Source organism: Centruroides vittatus, unplaced genomic scaffold (assembly GCF_030686945.1).
Source record: "Centruroides vittatus isolate TY-2023 unplaced genomic scaffold, ASM3068694v2 contig_300, whole genome shotgun sequence".
NCBI lineage: Eukaryota > Metazoa > Arthropoda > Arachnida > Scorpiones > Buthidae > Centruroides > Centruroides vittatus.
The window spans coordinates 1,215,454-1,236,972 of record NW_027121917.1 but is presented as its reverse complement, the minus strand read 5'-3'; the positions used below and the strand labels follow the sequence as shown (position 1 = coordinate 1,236,972).

Here is a 21,519-nt window from a genome sequence, read left to right as displayed (position 1 = left end):
TTTAGAAAAATTAATAATTTACATTACGAGCACAGTACATTCTTTAATTAATAAACATCAAGCTTAAGAATGGAAAATGATTAGTAAATCTGGAATCAATCTTTCGAAAGAAACAAAAATTCTCCATTTTTATGTGGATATGCAGGCTTTATTGTATAGTACAAAATAAATCTGTAATCTTATTTCAGATAAAGTTAATATTGCAACACTACCCTCAAAGAAATTATAGTTAATTCCCTTTTACTCAAAAAACTATCCCATCATGTCATCCAGAGTCACAATCTATGGAAACTACTTTGTTGCCAGATGCGATGACCAGGAGAAGGGAAGGTAAATGAGAATATGAATCTCTTTTTTCATCCTTCTCACAATCAGCATGCTTGTAAATGCTTTAGTTCCATCATATTTAATACTAAATGAGGTTTGGCAAGTGATAGAATGAACCGAACAAATATTACAAGTTAACCAATTTTTGAAATTCATTCGAGTCACAAATATCAAGACTGATTCATCTTGAAAAATTAGGTTTTAAAACTCAAAACAGCAGTAAACTTAGTGCAAACAAGTACTTTTACTGAGAATCACACAAATCACATTTGATAATTTAACATATTATAGTACCATCCATGAATCATAAAAATTTTTATAATTATAATGAGAAAGTCATTTTATTATTATAAGTAAATATACTAAATATTAAAAATAATTTTGTATAATATTTTTTCAATTTAAAATATAATTTTGTTTATATTTTAAACTGTTTTGTCAACACCTAAATATTTTTGCCAACTGCTGGCCTTGATTTGAAACTAGATATCCTGATAGTTCAATCAATGTTAACTTGCTTATAATTAAAATTTTTTTAAAAAAGCATAAAGCAGGCAAAATTATAAAACAAAAAGTACTAAAAAAATTAAAATAAATTTAAATTTGATTATCTAAAATTACTAAAAAAATTAAAATAAATTTAAATTTGATTATCTTTTGTGCAAAACAACACTCAAACAAATCTATAGTTACATCACAAAAGAAAAACAAGAGTTGCAATTTCTTAAAAAAATTGTAATTAAGAGTTCAAAAACTGCAGGCAAAATTAAATAAATAAATAAATAAATAAATAAAAATTATTATAATAATAATAATTAAATTTAAAAATACGAAAACAATAATTAAAACTGGCCTTTACACTGAAACCAAAACTAAAATCAAAATTACTTAAAATTAAAACAAGATTTTCAAAAACAGTTTAAAAGTTGTTTTGAAATTTTGAAATTGTGAATTAAATTAAATTTTAAATTTATGTTATTTGTGTGCAGCAGTGACAGAACATTTTGCTTTAATATATACAGATATATTACAGATTGTCAGTCAAGCCAGTCCAAAATGAGACAGTTATCTTAATTTTTTCATTTATGTATTAAAATTAATATAATTTATTTAACAGTTGCAATAAACAAAAGTAAAAAATCTTATATCATAAAAAATGAATAATTATCAGTGATGAATATATTTGATGAAAACTTCTAGTAGGCCTGAAAGACTGATATGCAAGATACTTTTAAGGACAACTGTGTAATCATTTGTATGAGTATGTAATTGACTTAAAACTGACACATCTGGTACATAAATAACAACTACATTCATTTGCTATGTGTGATTCTTAAAATTAAATATACTTGGGCACTTCTATTCCTCCACTCTCTTAATGCCTCCTATTCTTGGGTGACAAATATAACTAACCTAGCCTGTCTGTAATAGCTAGGGTTGCCAACCATATGGTTTTATGGGTCTTGTCCAGTTTGACCTCTCAATTGGATACTGCAGACAACTGACAATTTCATCTGAATAATCTGTCAAAGTTCAGCATTATCTCTTCTAATATGTGATTGGAGAATCTAATTACAGATTATGATAGGCTATCTCAATGAGATGGAATAATACATAATATAATTTTGATACATGTTAGAAAGAATTGTAGAACAACATTGCCTATTGGCTATGCATGTTGTCGATAATTTGAACTCTCTTATATTAACAATTAAAGGATGGGACATCAGATAAAATTATTATCCTAATAAGACTACTTGAAGTCACAGGGATGACCTTTTGCAATAACCTCTGTACATCAATGGTATTGCCAACTCTGGAAGCATTGTAGCTGTTACTTTCAAAAGTTAAAGACAGTGACTCAATTAATTGTATCCAAACATTAGCAAATGCATTTGAAAATTCGGTAAATCACTACTTCCATTACTGAAAATTGAACCCAAATCTTGTTATTGTGATGTTTATGGATCCTAGGTACAAAACAAAGTTCTTTTTTGAAGTTTACTAAAAAGAGGTTCTTTAAAAGTGGCAAGATTATTCATGAAATGATTTTAAGGAACTTTACGATGGAACAACTCTCAACTTAAAATCAACAACTCAAATTGGAAATATTTGGTAAATTAGAAATATGATTTAAATGATATAGAATGAGCATTCTAAGTAAAACATTGAAACTGAAGCAAGATGGTCAAGTTGCTCAAAATCATTTGTTGTATTTATTTAGTTTCTGGAATAAAGAAAAGGTTATCTAGTCCAGTGATTCTTAACAGGGGGCCACAGCCCCCTGGGGGTCCGTAAGAAGTTTGCTGGGGGGCCGCCAAATTATGCAAAACTTCTTTCATAATATAATAAAAAGAAAGTTGATGTATAACTGAATATCGTATTGAAAGGTGAAATAAGAACGATAAAGTTTTCCTATTTAGTTATTTTTATTTATTTCTTATTTCTTTCTACATACAACTTTGTTAGTACATAAGAAATAAATGCAAAATATGCTACTTATACTGCAGTATTTACTTCTTTTATTCCAAAGTAATTCTAAGAAACTATTAATACTTAAAATTTTAAAAATAATTAAGAAAAATAGTAGGCTTAGTAGTAGGCTTTTAAAATTTAAATATTTTTGCAAAAGATATGCAAAATCTTTACGACAAGTTTAGTTTTAGCATCGACTTCATCAATTTATCGACATGTTTCTTATTTTATTTTCTGTTAAAAATTAATGAGTTTTTATGTTTAATTATGAAGTTTGAATGTTATTTAAATAGATAATGAAATAATAAAGTTATGATTTACATTTATTATATAAAAAATAAAGCAATAATAAAAAAATCAATTTATTATAGATAATTTAACAAATATAAATTATTATTAAAAAATGGGGTCACAAAAAAATTATGAAATATTTGGTGGGCCGCGAGTATAAAAAGGTTAAGAACCACTGATCTAGTCAATATAACAAGTTTCAACACAAGTGTTGCTCAGGAAGGAAATTTTAACTCTAATTCCAGTAATTCTGACATTACCACCATTAATCAACATTTGGGAAGGTTTTGATAAAATTGTTGCAGTCCCAGGACCTGGTTTGAGGGACACAGATCTCCACTTGCAAAAATAAAAATTCCAATGAAAGAGCCTTAGGTCATAGTTTACCCTATTCCCAGACCTCAGATACAGACACAGAAATGTTGGAAAATACTGCAGCACAGTTTCATTCTTACCTGAGTTTGCCCGTCATCAAAAATACAGAAGACCTTACCTGTGGTGACATAAAATGGTAACACATTTTCTGGGTTAAATCCCTTTGCCTGTTAGTACCTTTCAGCTCCATTTACATCGATAGCCAGTAAATGGCTTTTCAGTACTGGCAGGGGCATTTACAAGCCAATGAGGAACGGGCTAACACCAGAAAACAGGTAAATGCTCATATTCCTTCATTGTAACCTATAATTACTGAATTATCATTATTAATAAAGTTATCATTTCTTTAAACCTCATTCATTTTTTTTAATGTTTATTATTTTTTACATTTAAAATTATTAAACTATGTTTCTCCAATGAAACAATTATTTACTGATTACTTCAATTATGAGAATTAATTGTCAGGTGACAATTAATTGGTGGTGCTGATTAATACAACCAACAATTACCAAACAATTATTTGATACATCTCTACAAAAAAAAACCTGTAATTTACTTTTTGTGGTATGCTATTATAGATATTAAATGTTACTTCAGTTTACTGATGTAATTTACTAACTTCTCAAATGTTTGTTAAGTGTAAGAACCATGAATGAATATACAGTAAATATATATTAACTTGTTAAATTATGGTATTTTAATTAAAACTGTACATACTTAATCTATTTTATTTTTGTAGAGTTTTATGACCGAGAGAGAGAGACAAAGAAAAAATGTTTTCTAAGAGAGCATCAAAAACTTAAATTCTTAACAGTCATCCATACAACACTAATGAAACCTATAAAACATTTAAAGTCCATTTCAAAATTATAAGACTATCTTTATTTCAGGCAAAAAATGCAGATACAAGCTGTTAATCTTTACACCACTAAAAAATAATATTCATATGATGGAATATGATATACAGCAATATTATTTCACATTACTAAGTAAATACAAGAACTGAAATTAGGATGATTACAAGAAATGCGTTGTTTCTTAAATATAAGATACAGTAAAAAATTTTTATGCAAATTACTTGCTACACTAGGCACATAACAGTAGTGTAACAAATAGGGATTGCAATCCAGCAGTGTTTTCAATCCAGCTGGATTTTTGCTGGATTGAAATCATTCCAGCTGGATCCAGCTCGGATCCAGCGTGGATGTATTTTTGGTGCAATAAAGTGTTATCTGTCATCTATCTACCCAGAAATTTATGGATTTTTAAAGAAATAAAACGTTTTTTAAAAATACTTAAGAAATTTTTATTATTTAGACTGGTCAGTAAATCAGTAGAACTTTTTACACATTTAGGTAGTAAACTTAACTTTGGTTCGGTTTAACACTTTAGAGATAATTAACTTTAAATGTTTAGTTAGATTATAATTATAATGTAATCTTTAAGTTAAATAATAGCAAAGGTAATTCTACTAATTAATTTATATTAATATATTATAATAATGTAAGGATGGATAATCAGTGGCTAAGTGGCTATCAGTCTTACCAGTTTTCTTATATAGGCTCTACATATTGGTCTGTAGTTATTTATAAGTATATAAAACTATGTACTGGAAGTAGAATAAGTTAAATAAACTACACCTTTATCAATCCAGCAAAATTTAATAAAATAATAACGTTTTCAATCGTTTTTAACGATCTTCCTCGGTTACAAAAAAAATTGAACATTAAATATAGAACATAAAATATGTTCGGAATAAATACAAAAATTAACGGAAAATGCCCAAACGGACAAAATATAGATAAATAAACAAAATAAATAGCGAGAATATATAATATATATATATATAAAGATATAACAACGAAACCAGCATTGTCCGTTAATAACATTAATTAATGTAAAAGGATCTCCGCACGGTAGACAATGAGTCCGCATCTCTATGGTTTATACAACCAGTTGTCATGTGCGCCTTGCAGATTTCCAATCTCTCAACATGTTTGACCGTTTGCTTATTCGTCGTCGTTTTTATAATTGCCGCTCGATGCCATTGGACGTTAACATCTTTCTGTCTTGTGTATGATGCCGGCGCAGTATTGTCAAGGTTCTTACTGATTGTATATTTTGCTCTTGAGCCTTTGTTTTAAACTGCGCATCGGTGCACCCACATAAACAAGCTTGGAATTGAAACGTTGGTCGTGTAAAGGCACCAAATATATACCTGTTGTTGAATTCCAATCCTCTTTCTTTTTATCGTTTCTTAAAAGTTTGAAAACAGTGGGATTACGTCAGTATATAATACGAAAATTATTAGACCTGGCAGTACATCTATGTATCTTGTTTAAAAATTGAATGTAATTAAGCACTATTCTTTTTATATTTATTCCAAACACATTTTATGTTCTATAGTTAATGTTGTATTTTTTTGTAACTGAGGAATATCGTTAAAAGCGATTGAATACGTTATTATTTTATTAAATTTTGCTGGATTGATTAAAGTATAGTTTATTTATAAGTAATTTAATTATTAGTGTTAGTAAAGTAGTGAGTAAGTAATTAGTAGCAGTCTAGTAGTTAGCAACGCGACAACGTAGACTTTTGCGCCATTTAGAAGGTTAACTGAGTATTTGCGGATCCGCAGCGCTGGATCCAGCTGGATTGCTGGATGAGGGATTCAGCAATTGCAACCCCTAGTAACAAAATATGTGAATAGATGTATTACAGCAATTATAGCAGCTCAATCACCATGCCACAAGGTTATCATCTTTTGAGTCTGAAATGCAACAAATTTATTGTCATAGTAAAGAAGACAAATCAACAAAAAGGAAAGGCAAATCTAATTGAGTCTATAATGTTTTGGCAAAGGACAATGATTAAGATATTGCTAGAGGAAGTGGCAAACTATTGATATTCCCTCTTCAGTCAGTTCCTTGCCAAAAATTAACACCAGAAACTGAGTAAATTTTCTTATTATGTACACATAGTGTTATACACTTTATAATTTACTAACATCACATCTGCCATTTGGTTGTGACATTGAATATGTCAACTAGAGGCATAAAGGAGATTTGGACAATACTGTTAAAACAATTCCTTTTTTATGGACAGTATTATCTTTCATTGTATTATCTGGTTGGTATTAAAGAAAAATAAGAATGTGAACTATATTTGCTTGAAACAAAATCCTTTTTTAGGATCACTATAAACAAACATCTACAGTGGGCCAAAGAACACATCTTGAAAAGAAGATTGGATTCCATAATATTTTCACATGAAAAAAAAAATTTAATTTTGACCACCTGATAGTTCTAAGCACTATTGATATGGCATGCAAAAAGAGCCAACAAGGCTGCCTTTAGCCATTAGTTAGATGATGGTTCCATCTTAATCTGGAAAGCTATAGCATATCATACAAAAACTGATATAGTGGGTATAGACAATATAATGAATTATGATATACAATGCTATACACTTCATTAATTCTCATTTGGTCCAATGACAGGCGTTGCAAACTGACAATTCTAATAGGACAATGCGCTGTTATCCATTTCATTCAATAAAACAGTTTTCCAAGAAATAAAGAACTATTCTCCTGTGACTATCAAAATCTCCAGACCTAAATCTCATAAGAATGTCTGGGGATGGTTAGAAAAGTTGTTGGATAGAATGTTTAATAGAACATAAAATAGCTTAACCATGTAAATAAATTAGACGTTGCTGTCATGAGAGCTTGAAATAATGTACAGATAAGTATGGAATACATTCAAAACTTGATCACAAGTATTTCTAGTAGCATTTTTCAGGTTATTGCCGAGAACAGAAACATTATTGAAAATTAAATGTGTAATGAGGTGCCAGATCTCTCTCTGGTCTTATACTTATGAAACATCTTTTTGACATACTTAATATATTTGTGCCTTGTATACATTATAAAAGTAGTTATGACTATTAATATATCCACTAGTATCTCATTTAAAATGTGTTTATTTCTGTTGTTATTGGTTGGCATTCCCTCTATGCATTTTATGTCCAAAATGAGATTGGTCTTATAGTTTTAAAATGGACTTTACTATTGAAATGAAATTGTTATTTTATTGAATTCAGTTATTGTTTGTCTTCAAACTTAAAATGAACTGCAAAAATAAAATATTTTCATTTTTTGTGAAGAAATTGTGTCATTTTATGTTTTTCAATAAGCCTTTACTTGTCAGAAATTTAAGAATACAGTGAAATTCTGTTAACCTGACATTCAGCATGCTGGAAAACTGATAAGCCAGTAACATCGAGCCTGATAAGTTGAGCTTGTCATTTGGGGGGTTATTGATGCACTGGGTAGGTCTGGAGTTAAAATTTCATGTAAAAGCATTCAAAACACACAGTTCTTAAAAAAAGGGATATGGGTTTTCCTTTTAGAGATGACAAATGCCAAGACAACATGATGTGCTAGATAAAACCAGTTAGCTCATGCATGATCTTTCTGAAGACTTATACAAAGATATTAGTGCATGAACTTGATATGAGAAACAGAAATATTTAGCACATTTGGAATCAATAATTATCATGGAAACCATTACAATACATTACTGTTCATGTTCTTTGATAATTAGAGTGCATTTGTATTTATAAACAATAAAAGTGTACAAAGCACAAAGTAAGAATAATTTAAATGGCATGTTAAATGATCATAAAAGACAAATATTTACAGTTTTACATGCAAAAGATATGTAAAACTGTGTCCAGGGAAATTAAAAACTGGAAGAACTTTCACCATCTAAGGTGGCATATTTGATAATCAGGCACCACATTGGTCCCAACAATGCTGGATTAATGGAATGTCACTATATTATATTGTGTATAAAAATTTATGAATGAAAATGTTAAATAAAAGTTTTTATATTATTAATTAATATATAGTGGCTTTTTTTAAAACTATTATTGGTCTTGTATTTCATTACATAAAGATTTTAAGGATAGCTTAAATTCTGATAATGCAACTAATATGTTATATTTATATTACACATCTTTAGATAAATTTATAGTAGATTTATAAATGTAATTATAAACAGCACTCTGCAAAATAAATTCTATTGTGTACATAAATATCATGAAATATATATATACAAGAAATCCTCATTAGTTTTAAAATAAGGGACAAAATAATCATGACTTTGAATTATTAAGTTGCAAATTATCCAGGATTTACATATTTCTGTACAGTATGCCAAATGTTATGTAACTGATGTAATTTATTAAGCAAACGAAATATGACTACATATACAAAATGCTATTTTTGTTATTTAATAATAATATAAATACACTGCAGGTAAACAGAACTTGTTCTATGAGAACCTGACAGGTTGCCAAATAGATTTTATAAAAAGTAAAGCAGAATTCTCAAAATGTAGCCCAAAAAGTAGTAAGTCACCAAATCTAGTAAATTAGAGTTCAATATGTTACTTTTAGCCCAATCTTGTCCTGTCATATTTCATGAGATGAGAGAAAAGAGAGTATTCCATAGGTAAAGTGACAGCCAAAAGTCTGTTACTGTAAAAGCAAAATCCTGTTGACCAGATTAAAGTTGTTCTGGTCTATGTTCTCTCATAGTAAGGAGGCACTTTGATCTAAATGATCAAGTTAATATATGCATATCACAGTTTGGACAGAATTTCCACTTTGAATTTCAAAGTAGCCGTATTTCAAACTAACTGAATTCATTGACATCTCTAAAATCTTTAAATCTCTATATCCCCAGCCGGGACAAATAGTACAGTTATGAACTAACAGGATTTCGAACTATCCGAGTTTGAATTAACGAGGAAATCCTGTATATATATTTTTTAAATCTTGATGAAATAGTTCAGATCTAATTAAATAGTTTTACTTGGTGTCATTTCCATTAAGAAAAATAAATATTTACTTTTTATTTATATATTCTTACTGAGATTATACAGTGGAACCTGGTTAACTCAAACCAGGATAACTCAAATTTACAATTACTTTAAATCATTTTCTTTCCCTAATCACTCAGCATAGGAATTTACATGTTAAATCAAATTGGTTAACTTGAATTCATCAAACTATTTAACTCGAATGGGGTTTTGATACAGTACTTTAATTTTCCTTTAAATAAAATAATTAACATTAATCTATCAAATAAACTAATTAGAAACTTTCTATAAAGTGCAGGAACCATGTATGACTAAAAAAAAAAAACCATTATATGATTGTATGTATGACTAAAAACAAACATCATCATCATGTGATTGTGAGTGGTGAAGCATGTGTGATGTAGATACTGTAACTGCCATTTAAACCTGCTTTTTTTTCAAACAGTTTTTTGTTTTATTTGAGTGCTGATAGATTTTTTTCAACAAGCTGACGTAATAAATAAATGGACTTTTGATAAATTAATTAAAAAAACAATTATAGTTTGACTATGTAAAAATTTTAAAAATATAAAAATCAAAGTCTGTATTTTTTATGATAAAATAAAGCTAATGAAAAAATAAAAAAAACAGCCAATTTGAGATGCAAAATATCACAATTGAAAATTCCTTACTAAATTCTTGGGAATGAATGCTACTGAGTAATGCTTTCTTGAAGGGATCAACCATTCAAGAAAGCATTTCTCAGTAGCTTATTTACCCATTTGGTTAATTTGAGTTTTTGGACAACACTCAGAGGTTTATATTGACAACAATTCTATGTAATAAAAGCTCATGGAAATATCACATGGATAGTCTGTTATGTATCATGGCTAAACCAATGCACACAATCTTGATTTTTAGTTGGCCTCCACAACTCAAAACTTTTTAACTCAAAGACCAAATTTTTTTCTCTTGATCACTTTGAATTAACCAGGTTCCACAGCATTCTTATTAATATAAGTAGAAAATATTTAAGTATCCTATTTTTACAATATTTTCATCATAAAATACTCTCTCATGAAAATCCAATAATATAAAGAACTACAATAAAATTGGAGTGCAGTTATTGTTTACTAGACTATTATTTATAAATTTGAGTCTAAACTTTTTCATTACTTTCAGACTGTTCAATTTAAAAATACATAAATTGATATATATTATATATATATATATATATATATATATTAAACAATGAAAATGAATTTTTGTTAACACATTTTACATTTTATTTAGTAATATAAAAAATAATAACACAAACAAGACATATTTCTCAATATTTGAATTATATTATGTTATAAAACAACTTTTTAATTTAAGGTACTAAGTCTCAAGATGAATTTATTAAATCTTAAATTTGTATTAACTGAATGCATTATTAAAACTTTCTTTTTAAGTTAATTATGTCTTATTTTCAACAGTATATTTTAATAACAAATAACTTTTGAACATTTTCAAATATTAATAAATTTTTTCACAATTTAATAGAAAATGAATATTAGTATGAATACGTAAACATTATATAATTATACAATTTTTATATCTGTAAAACTATAGCTATTACGATATAAAACATATACCATAGGTGGGGAACCTGCAGCCTCGAGGCTGCATGCGGCCTCCGCGAGGTTCTTGTGCGGCCCTTTGCCACCTAGTACAAAATGGTAGAGTTCGTTTCAAACAACTATTGTACATCAACGCCATGACAGTTGCGCGAAAAATCCCGCCAAAGACAGTCATATTGTAACATGACGTCAGAATACTAGTCTGTATGTTTATGTAATTTACATATCTAAAAGAAACGAATAGTGTTCTATGTAATATTTATTTGAAAATAAATTAAAATTACAAAATACTATGTACAAAATTTGTCATACAATTCATTAGTCAGCTGATTGTCTTTGCAAAAAAAAATTTAAATTAGCGCTAGCAGCGCCATCTACCTTGTCTAAGAAGTAAACAAAACTCGGTTTCAGATCTCCCATTTGAGTGTCACACCTTGCTTTGGCTTCTCTGACTCGCATCTCTCAACGCTTCCCTGTTGCGATCTTCAGCAAACTGTAGTTAATAGTGCGTGCTTATAACAGTTACACGGTTTTATTGTATTTCTAGAAAGTATACACTTTGTTAAAGATATTATTTGATATTCGTTTTTTTATCCATCATGTCAAATAGTAAGAGAAGAAAATTAGGTGATGAAAACAGAACATTTAATGTAGAATGGGAGTTAGATTTTTTCTTTACTGCTGAGAAAGATAAAATGATGTGTTTGTTGTGCAATATAGTTTTAAATACTTTAAAAAAAGCGAATGCAAATAAACACTATTTGACTCATAAAGAACATAAATATTTCGCTTTAGAAGGTGAATCACGAAAAGCTGCACTTCAAAAGTTGAAAAATGAGAAGCATCATCAGCAGGCATCTTTTAGTGCCTTTGTAAATCAAAATTCCGCTGCAGTTGCTGTTATGTATAAAATAGCACATATACTTGGAAAAAGGGGCAAACCATTTAGTGACATTGAAATAATTAAAGAATGTATTGTTGAAGCAGTGAGTATGTTAGATCCAAGAAATGTCGACAAATACAAACAATTACCTCTTTCAAGAAGAACTGTAACAGATCGACAGCACGAATTAGCGCAAAATGTAACAGAGCAACTTCATACAATTATACAAAATGAAGATGTTTATTTTTCAATTGCTTTAGATGAAAGCACTGATAAAACAGATTCGGCACAAGTTTTATATTTTATTCGTGCTATAACTAAAGATTTTCAATGTTACGAAGAACTACTTGCGTTGGGTACACTAACTGGAAGAACTCGCGGAGCCGATATTTTCGAAAACTTCAAAGAAGTATGTAATAAATTACAATTGAATGTCAGTAATTTAGTCAGTGTCTGCACCGATGGCGCACCTTCCATGAGAGGCAAAAAAGAAGGATTCGTTGCTTTGTTAAAAAAGGAAAACTTAAACTTGAAAAAATTGATATCATTTCACTGCATTTTGCATCAGCAAAATCTTTGTGCAAAATCTACCATTTTGCAAGACACTGTGGATAGAACCATTGCCATTGTCAACTATATTCGCGTAAATGCAATGCGTCATCGTGAATTTCGGCAGATGCTCTCTTTAGATGAGGAAACGTATAGTGTTGACCTACCATACTACTGCAAGGTTCGCTGGCTATCAACAGGTCAGGTTTTGATAAAAGTTTTGTCTTTACGACGACAAATTTTAAACTTTTATCAAGAACAAGGAAAACAATGTGATCTATCAGATGAAGTATTTCTCAGAAACCTTGCATTTTTGTCTGATATGATGACAAAACAAAACAATTTAAATGTTTGCCTGCAAGGTGAAACGAGGTATATTTATGAAATGTGGCAAAAGATCCAAGCGTTTAGAAAAAAATTATCATTTTTCAAAACATTGCTTTGTCAATCGGAAATATCTGCACAACACTTCCCGGAGCTAGCTAAAATGTTAAATGAGCAGAACTGTGAAAATAAAATATTCGACGAATATGTAGGTGTCTTGGATTGTTTAATAGAAGAGTATACTAATAGATTTTCTGATTTTGACGAGCACACTCCTGCTATGAAACTGGCATTTGAACCACATTTAATAGATATATCCGAGGCTCCTGCAGAACTACAAATGGAGTTAATTGATTTAGGGGAAGATAGTATCATCAAATCCCTTTTTAACGCTAAAAAGGATCCCATAGAAATCTGGAAAAATGCTGTTGAATATCCATGCCTTCGAGAACATGCTCGCCGTTTACTTTCCTGCTTCGGAAGTACCTACTGTTGCGAGAAAACATTTTCTCTCATGTCAAAAATAAAAACAAATTTAAGAACGCAAATTACAGATGCACATTTAGAGGATCAATTAAAGCTGTGTGTTACGAAGCTTGATCCAAATATACAATTACTGTCAAACAAAAAACAAAGCCAAATAAGTCACTAACTTAGTGAATAAAAAAATATTTTTTATTGTATTTTTTTATAATATTTTTATATTATTTTATATGTATATTATATTTAAAATTTTGTAGTATTATATTTCATTTTTTCTATATAATGCAATAAATTGTTAAATCTATAGAAAAACTATAATAATTTCACAAAAGTCACTTTCTTAGGTCAATCAGCTTATGCGGCCTCTCTTATTGCTGCCTAATTTAAATGTGGCCTCTAATGGTAAAAAGGTTCCCCACCTCTGACATATACTTTTATAAAAAATATAAATAATTGTATGAATATTTATAAATTATACAACTTTAGACATACAAATTAATATAATGATAATGATATTAATTCATATATTTAAAATTATATGAAAATATTTTATAATAATTTTGTTTTTCTTCAAATCATATACTGATTTACATATGTAAATATGTAATCTTCAAGAAACTGTTTTGGTAAATTCTTAAAATTTTAACTTCTTAAATTATACTGTAGCTTATAAAATCTTAATAAGCTTTATCTGAAGAAGAAGAAGAAGAAGAAGAAAAAGCAGCTATTTAAAAATATGTATTGTTGAAAGAAAAAAACAAGCATTTCTCTTAATATTATAATTGAGTCATATATATTATGCAGAAGTGTAAATAATATCCTTTATTAAATTATATTTAAACTGATAATATTAATTAGTTTTTTACAAGCTTGATTTTTTATGAAATATTTCATATGGACATTTATGAACATAAATTATTCAAAACAAATTACATGAATATTAATCAAAATGTTCTAAATACCTAAAATTTACACTGTCATACTTATTAATTAAAATTACAAATTTGAATAGGTATAATAAATGAATACATTTAAATATGAATTGCAATATAATTATATTTTGAAAAATTACTTAAAATTCTAAATATGTAAAGTCTAATTACACTTAATTATAATTAGAAATATAAATTCTATTCTATTTAAACTTTAATTATAGTTCAGTTGCTGTAATCAAATAAAGCTGATATTTTCAATAATAACAAAAGAAAAGCTTATTTTATAGATCTTCATTTCATACAAAAAGAATTGGAACAATGATTTTATATAGTTAAAAAATATATATAAATTAATTTTAAAGATTTCATAGAATCACATTATATAATGAATAAAAATTTTAAATATTAATCTTTATCAAAATAACCAAAATAAACTAAAAACTTATTCAAAATGTAAATTTAAAAAATTTTTTTTAAAATCTGAGAAATATTTTCCATATTTTAAATTAAGATTGTGTAAATATTAGCAATATAAGAAAATTATATTAAACTGAAATTACTCATTTATTTATAACATTTTTGATATTAATATAACATGAACTTTTCAAATTAAGGTAAAATATATATTAAAGTTTTATTTTAAAAGTAAAGTTATGTACTCACGAAAAAAATCTTTTTTTGCTAAATTCTTTGCACAAAGAACTGAAAAAATAAAAAAATTACAGAAATATTAATATTAAACTTAATATAAATATTAGATTAAATGAAATAATTAATTAGACCAAAAAATAAATAAATAAAAATAATAATGCCTAAATTTATACTAGTGATTGTAATGTCACTACTAGGAAAATAAAACATTTATACAGCAAAGTAGCTTAATCTATAAATGTATTGAGAAACACTAAAATAAATTCAAACTTAAGAGCTGAAAATTCCATTTTAACAAAATCATTTTCAATTGATATTAAATAGGGAAACAGAAATTTTTGTTAAAATAAGGAGTATTTATGTCTAATTTAATACCATTTTTGGTAATGAAATAATTTTCTTTCTAAAAGTAAACAGTGGACATTAAAAACCATATAAAACCATATAAATTAAAAATTATCTTTTTTGTTATTTGGCCTGTATAAATTTCATTAATGAATGAAATAATTTATTCATTAAACTAAATTAAATTAATTAAAACTTCACATTGCAATTTATTTTTTCTAATTTTGGCATCAAAGAACAAGAAATTATAATTTTAAATAGTAACTTTCTAAAGAGGAGGAAAAAAAATCAGAAAATTCTAACAATTTTTTTTGTTTCTTAGTTTAAATAACTTGAGAAAACTCTGGTTGCTTCAAGAGAAACTATTTGTTTCTTAAATAAAACTGTAATATGACTAAAGTATCAATTTTCTTCAAACAATTAAATAATGTACACTGTAGATCACAAAAATCTTTCCACATCAAATAACTTTTATATGCATTTCAGAAAATATGTCATCATATTAACAATGATAATGATTTCTTGAAAAAAATAGCTAAAATATACTCACTAGACTTATCAAAATGCTTTATCTTTAAGCATTTATTTAATTTTGTTTAATTGAGTTTTTAATATATACACTCCTCAAAAGTGAAATCACAACGCCATAAAGGAATGTGCATAGCCATATGCACATTGCAGAATTAGTAGAGGTGAGAGACATATGCAAATGATTAAAAGAATAAAGATGTGCAATAGACACATGTTTATTCAGTAATGAATATGCCCCCCCATGAACAGCTACATAGGCCACTGTACAGTGAAGTATACAATCAATGATATGATTAATGGTTGTCTGAGGTATCTCTTGCCAAGCTGCATTCACTGCCATGTGCACGTCATCTACGTTATGTGGAAGTGGTTCCCAGTATACCTCATGCTGGACAAAGTCCCACAGGTGTTCAAGGGGAGAGAGATCTGGTGACACTACCGGCCAGGAAAAGATATAAATTTTGTTCTGGTGGGAGTTTGCCAGGCAACATACAGTCAGACATTGTCTTGCTGAAACACAGTGTCAGGTGTGGTCTGCACCAGTGGCTGACCTACCAGCCACACAATTCGTGTGATATAGTCGTCCACTGTCAGAGTATCAAAAATGTGCACCAGGGCTCTCTGCTGATGAAACATGATGCCTTCCCAAACCATGATGCCCAGTGTAACACTCTGTGAAAAAGGCTGGCATGTAGTGTTCCCCACGTTACCGCCACATCCATCTATGGCCATCATTCCTCCACAAACAGAAGCAGAATTCATCCATAAACAATACCTGATGCCATTAAGTGGTCCACTTATGATGAAAACATCACAACATCAGGCATACAGCCCTATGTCAAATGGTTTATGGCACATGGCATGCATACAACCTGCTATTGCAAATGGTTTGGGTGGACACATGAACCTGTTGATGACAACAGGCGGTTTCAGATGTCACATGCCATGGCAAATGGGTCCCAACAAGGCCATTCAGTAAATCTTCCAATCTGTGTGCTCTGTCTTAAGCTAGTGCAATCCACTTCCTCTTTGGCCTGTTTGCAGATGTTCCTGTGTCCATCATGTTACAGATCACTGGATGGTATTCATATTGTGCCCAACAAACATATCAACAAACCATGGTCATTCAGCTCCAGGATACAGTCTCATTCCCCAGGCGTTAAATGTCATTTCCAAGGCATTTTCTATGCTTCTTCGCAAGTTCGGCTACTGCAAACTGTTGCTGATAGCATTTATGATCCAAGCCTGCTGAGCCTGAAACTGGGTTCCACATAAACTTAATCATTTGCATATCTGTCACCTTTACTAGTCTTGCAATTTGCAGGTGACTATATGCATTCCTTTGTGGTGTTGCAATTTTACTTTTAAGGAGTGTAGGAATAGATTTGTGTTTATATTACAAATTACAGAATAAAAAACATATTCTTAACCAAAAGAATAATTTAATCTGATTTTATTCAATTTTCCATTTAACTAATTAGTAAATTTAATCAACTATCGCTTTCAATATAAAAAATCAATATTCTTCTCAACTGGTATAAAATTATTTACAAGTTAATAAATATTTGTCCTATTACTTAATATGATAATATGTTGTAAACAGTAATACCACAAAATAGTATATATAAATTAAATTCCAAAATAAAAACAAAACAAAATTTAATAACTAACTTAAGTCAACAAATTTTTTAATGTTTTTGAAATAATTTTAATTTATCTTCAGAAATAATAATAAAGTCAAAACTACCATTCAAAAGCAGACCTCATGAGAAGTAGCATAAAAAGTTTGGTGATGTTCCAATGTTCCATGCATGCAACTGCCAAGCAGCTGGTTCAGTCATGGGGCCAATTCAAAGAGAAAGTGTAAACTTTGATCACAGTTTAAAACTTGTTGAAACCATAACTTATAAAAAAGCACACTGCAAGAATAAAGTTTCTCAATGACCTTGATTTGGACAACAATTAGAAAGTATTTCTTAAGCCTGCTTCCTAGATCTGATCACTAGAGATGACAAACTTTCAGAAATGAATATTACTATTTTGTTTTCTCTGTCACCACCAAGAAATATGATTAAGAATAAATATCATTCATATGAAGAGAGAATATTTGTCTGGATAATTATGGAAGGAAACAATGCATGATCTCAATAATACTTTCAATACACATTTTCTAAATCTGAATTTTGTAGATTTTAAATTAAAATGGACACAGAGTTAAACATTTGAGAAAATATTGATTATTAACTGCGGAACATGTTATTGATTGCTTGATAATTTATTGAATTAAAATAAATTCTTAGTTTAACTTGAGTTTTTCTCAAGAAAGACTTAAAATAATAACTATTATTTTTTTAAATAGTTTTATTTAATTTTACAATTTATAACTTTTATTGAAGAATAATTATAAATTAACTCCGAGACACAAACGTGAAAAAAATTCGCACTGCGCTTTGTCAAAACTAGGTTGAGTGCAGATGATTAAACTAATTAACAATAAATAAATTAGTAAAGAAAGACACCAAACCAAATAAAGAGAAGGCCATCTATAAAATATCAATGAAGAAAACAACCCAAATTATCAATGATTAAATAGTGACTTTTTATAATTTAGAGCAAACATGAACTAAGTTTTTTTGTTTTGTAAGTGCAAAATATGAATAGAAACAAAATTAAATTAATAATTTATTTTTGAAATTTTTTATTTAATAAAATATAAACTGTTTCTGATGTATGATATAAATGATATTTAATTATTTATTGTTTACCTTCAATGGTCATATAGTTTCAAATCAGCAAAAAATACTTTTTCCTTGTTTGAAGATGTTCCACACTTGCTAATATTCATATTCGCCATCATTTTTGTGATATAGCAAGATAATTCACTGATATCTAAAAGCTGGAAACAACAGCAGTCAATGTAACAGCCAATGTTTCCCCAAAGTTTGTTTAGACCAACCATGTTTAAAGATCACTGATTCATGTCTTTGCAACAAAATTTAAACCAAGGCATAGTAAGTCAATTTCCAAATGTCACTTTTAACACAAATGAGGTTTAGAGAAAACTTCATCTATGCTATCAGCCAACAAAGTCTGATTGTTCCACCTCTTGCAAGTTCTTTTGTTTGAATATCCAACAAAAAAAAACTTCTATTATTAAAGTGAAGCTTCATAAGTTTCATTTTTCTTAATATAGTTCTAAAGAGAAAAAAAATTATTCTAAAAACATTTAGAGTATCAATGTTTAATTTTATATCAATATTTTGAACTTAGATGATATTTATTACTTTTTTGTTTCATTTATAAATGAGAAATCATTTTTTGATAGCTTATTTTGATTCAAATTAGACAAAAATAGTCAACTGAATTTCTTTTATATTACTATGATATTTATCTGAATAGTAACAATACAGGGTGAGTCAAAATTATGTGAATAATATTTGAGAAAGCATTTACTCAAAGTTGGCATTATACAATCTCAACCTGACCACCAGCATGATTAATGCACTCAAACCAATGTTCAACAGTACAATTTAGTGCCAGAACACACATTTCTGGGGAAATGTTGGATATCACACCTTTTATTCTGTCCTTGAGGTCTCTCACTTTTGTATCATTAAGATTTTTAATGATACAAAAGTGAGAGATTGTTATCATTAAGATTAAAAATTAAGATTGTTCACATAATTTTGATTCATCGTGTATATCAATAGTATGTAGCAAACTTCTTAACACTCTTCTCTAACTGAGCTTAAATAACAACCAAACCTCGACAAAAACCTTTAATATGCGGTCTTTTTTTATTAACTCTTCAAATGTTTTAAGCCATTTGAATGACCTTCTTCAGGAATGAAAAAACAAATGATTCCAATTTCTATAAAATGAAATTTGTTTTGGAACAATTTTTCATAGATGTCTCTATAAAAATTCAAAAGTTTAAAATCATTCCAAAACAAATTTCATTTTTATAGAAATTGGAATCATTTGTTTTTTCATTCCTGAAGAAAGTCATTCAAATGGCCAAAAATGTTTGAAGAGTTAATAAAAAAGGCTGCATATTAAAGGTTTTTGTCAAAACTTCTTAACAATTCTTAATAAATATTTCTAAATAAAAAAATTGTAGAGGACATTATACAACCCATTATCAGTAGCATTCAAGTCTTGAATATGCAAAAATCATTTTGGAATTGATTCATGTACAGTACCTGATTAATAGCAATAATGTCTATTAGATCACTGCAATTTCACAAAAAGCATACAATAAAATCATATTACTGTTTTTCTTTTATAATAAAAATATCAAATAAATAAATATTAAAACATTTGCTAAAAGCTGTAATACAGTATGTCCTAAGAACTGTTAGTTCAACTATCCTGTATGTATCTTGACTTAAATTTCAGTTATATGCTGTTTGCTGTTTTGCTCTGGTTTCTTGAGAGATGTATAAACATTGCTGCACTATATTTTATGCATACTGCATATATAAGAGAAACTTATTTTAAAAATCTTTATATACTGCTTTTCAATCTATAAATGAAAATTCAGTATTTACATGTGAATTTCAAAAATTAAGATATTACTCAATAGTTGTATATGCAATTATTTATCATGACAAACTAATTTCTTGAATATTAAAAATGGTACATAATGAAGGCCAAGGTCAATTTTCTAAGTTTTCTATTTATGTTATGAATGTAAAGATTAACAAGAATTTTTGGAGTGCAACATTGCTTTTTTGACAGATTTCAACTTGATGGAAAATTTATATTCTAAATTATTTCAAGTTCAACATTGATTTTTAGATTTTATAAACGTTTTTCTAGATATGTTAAAGTAATTAATATATTAATATATTAATTATATTAATATTAATTATATAATTAATATTAAATATATTAATATAAATTATTAATATATTACTATTATTAATTATATATTATACAAATATTAATATAAATTATATTAATATATTATATAATATTATATTAATATAAAGAAGTCATTGTCTTATATCCATTTAGTTTTATAATTTAAAAAATATATATATTTTCTGATTTATGTTGATTTAGATAATTAAAGCATTTTTATTTATAGTTATATTTAGTTAATTATATTACCGTAATTACTTTCCATTTTGTTTTAGTCACTTCGAGTTTTTCTGGTTCAGTTACGTTAAACCTCAACTGCTATTAACACATCCTGAGATTAGTAGTCATTTGCATAATCTCATATCAACAATTGCTTAATGAATGAAATTTAACCCCATTAATTTAGTGTTTATAAATAATTAAAATATGAAAATTATTTGTATTTTGTAGCCAGATAGTAGTAGAAACAATAGGTAGGGAACATTTTGTTTGTAAGCATGTTCGATATGCAAATTAACATTAATCATCAGACTACCATTGAAACTACACTGGTCTGATGTTGGAATGACAAACATTCAAAAAATGTTAACCTTCTATTTAATAAAAACAAAAAAAAAAAAATATTTCTGGCTTCTTGAAAACCTGAGTGATTGTTTTACTAATCAATTGAAACTTGTTTTCTGATAAATTTTATATTATACTAGTCTACCCAGTTTTAAATAGACTAGAATTTTTATTTAATGCAATCAAAAAATCTATTAATCTATTAAATTGATTAATATTTATTACATATATATAAAAACGAATGTATGTCTGTGTGTGTGTGTGTGTGGTGGTGTGTGTGTGTTTGTCCTTCATGTATTACCACACCATTTATCCGATTGCCATGAAACTTTGGGAAGTTGTTTAATACATTCCCGCGAAGGTTTGTGGCATATGTGAAGATCTCCATTTCCCCCCTTTCAAAAATATATTTATAAATGGATTAAGGCTTTTAT

The 21,519-nt window shown here is 28.0% G+C and overlaps 1 protein-coding gene across 2 annotated transcripts in view; it reads right to left on the bottom strand.

The window, feature by feature from the left end:
* Nucleotides 1–21,519, bottom strand: part of Smurf (SMAD specific E3 ubiquitin protein ligase) — an 87,256-nt gene that overhangs the window by 47,296 nt on the left and 18,441 nt on the right. For both annotated transcript variants that reach the window (XM_067267277.1, XM_067267279.1), the window contains exon 2: nucleotides 14,792–14,830. In XM_067267277.1, coding sequence (XP_067123378.1) covers nucleotides 14,792–14,830 — 39 coding nt within the window. The remainder of the gene's footprint in view (nucleotides 1–14,791; nucleotides 14,831–21,519) is intronic.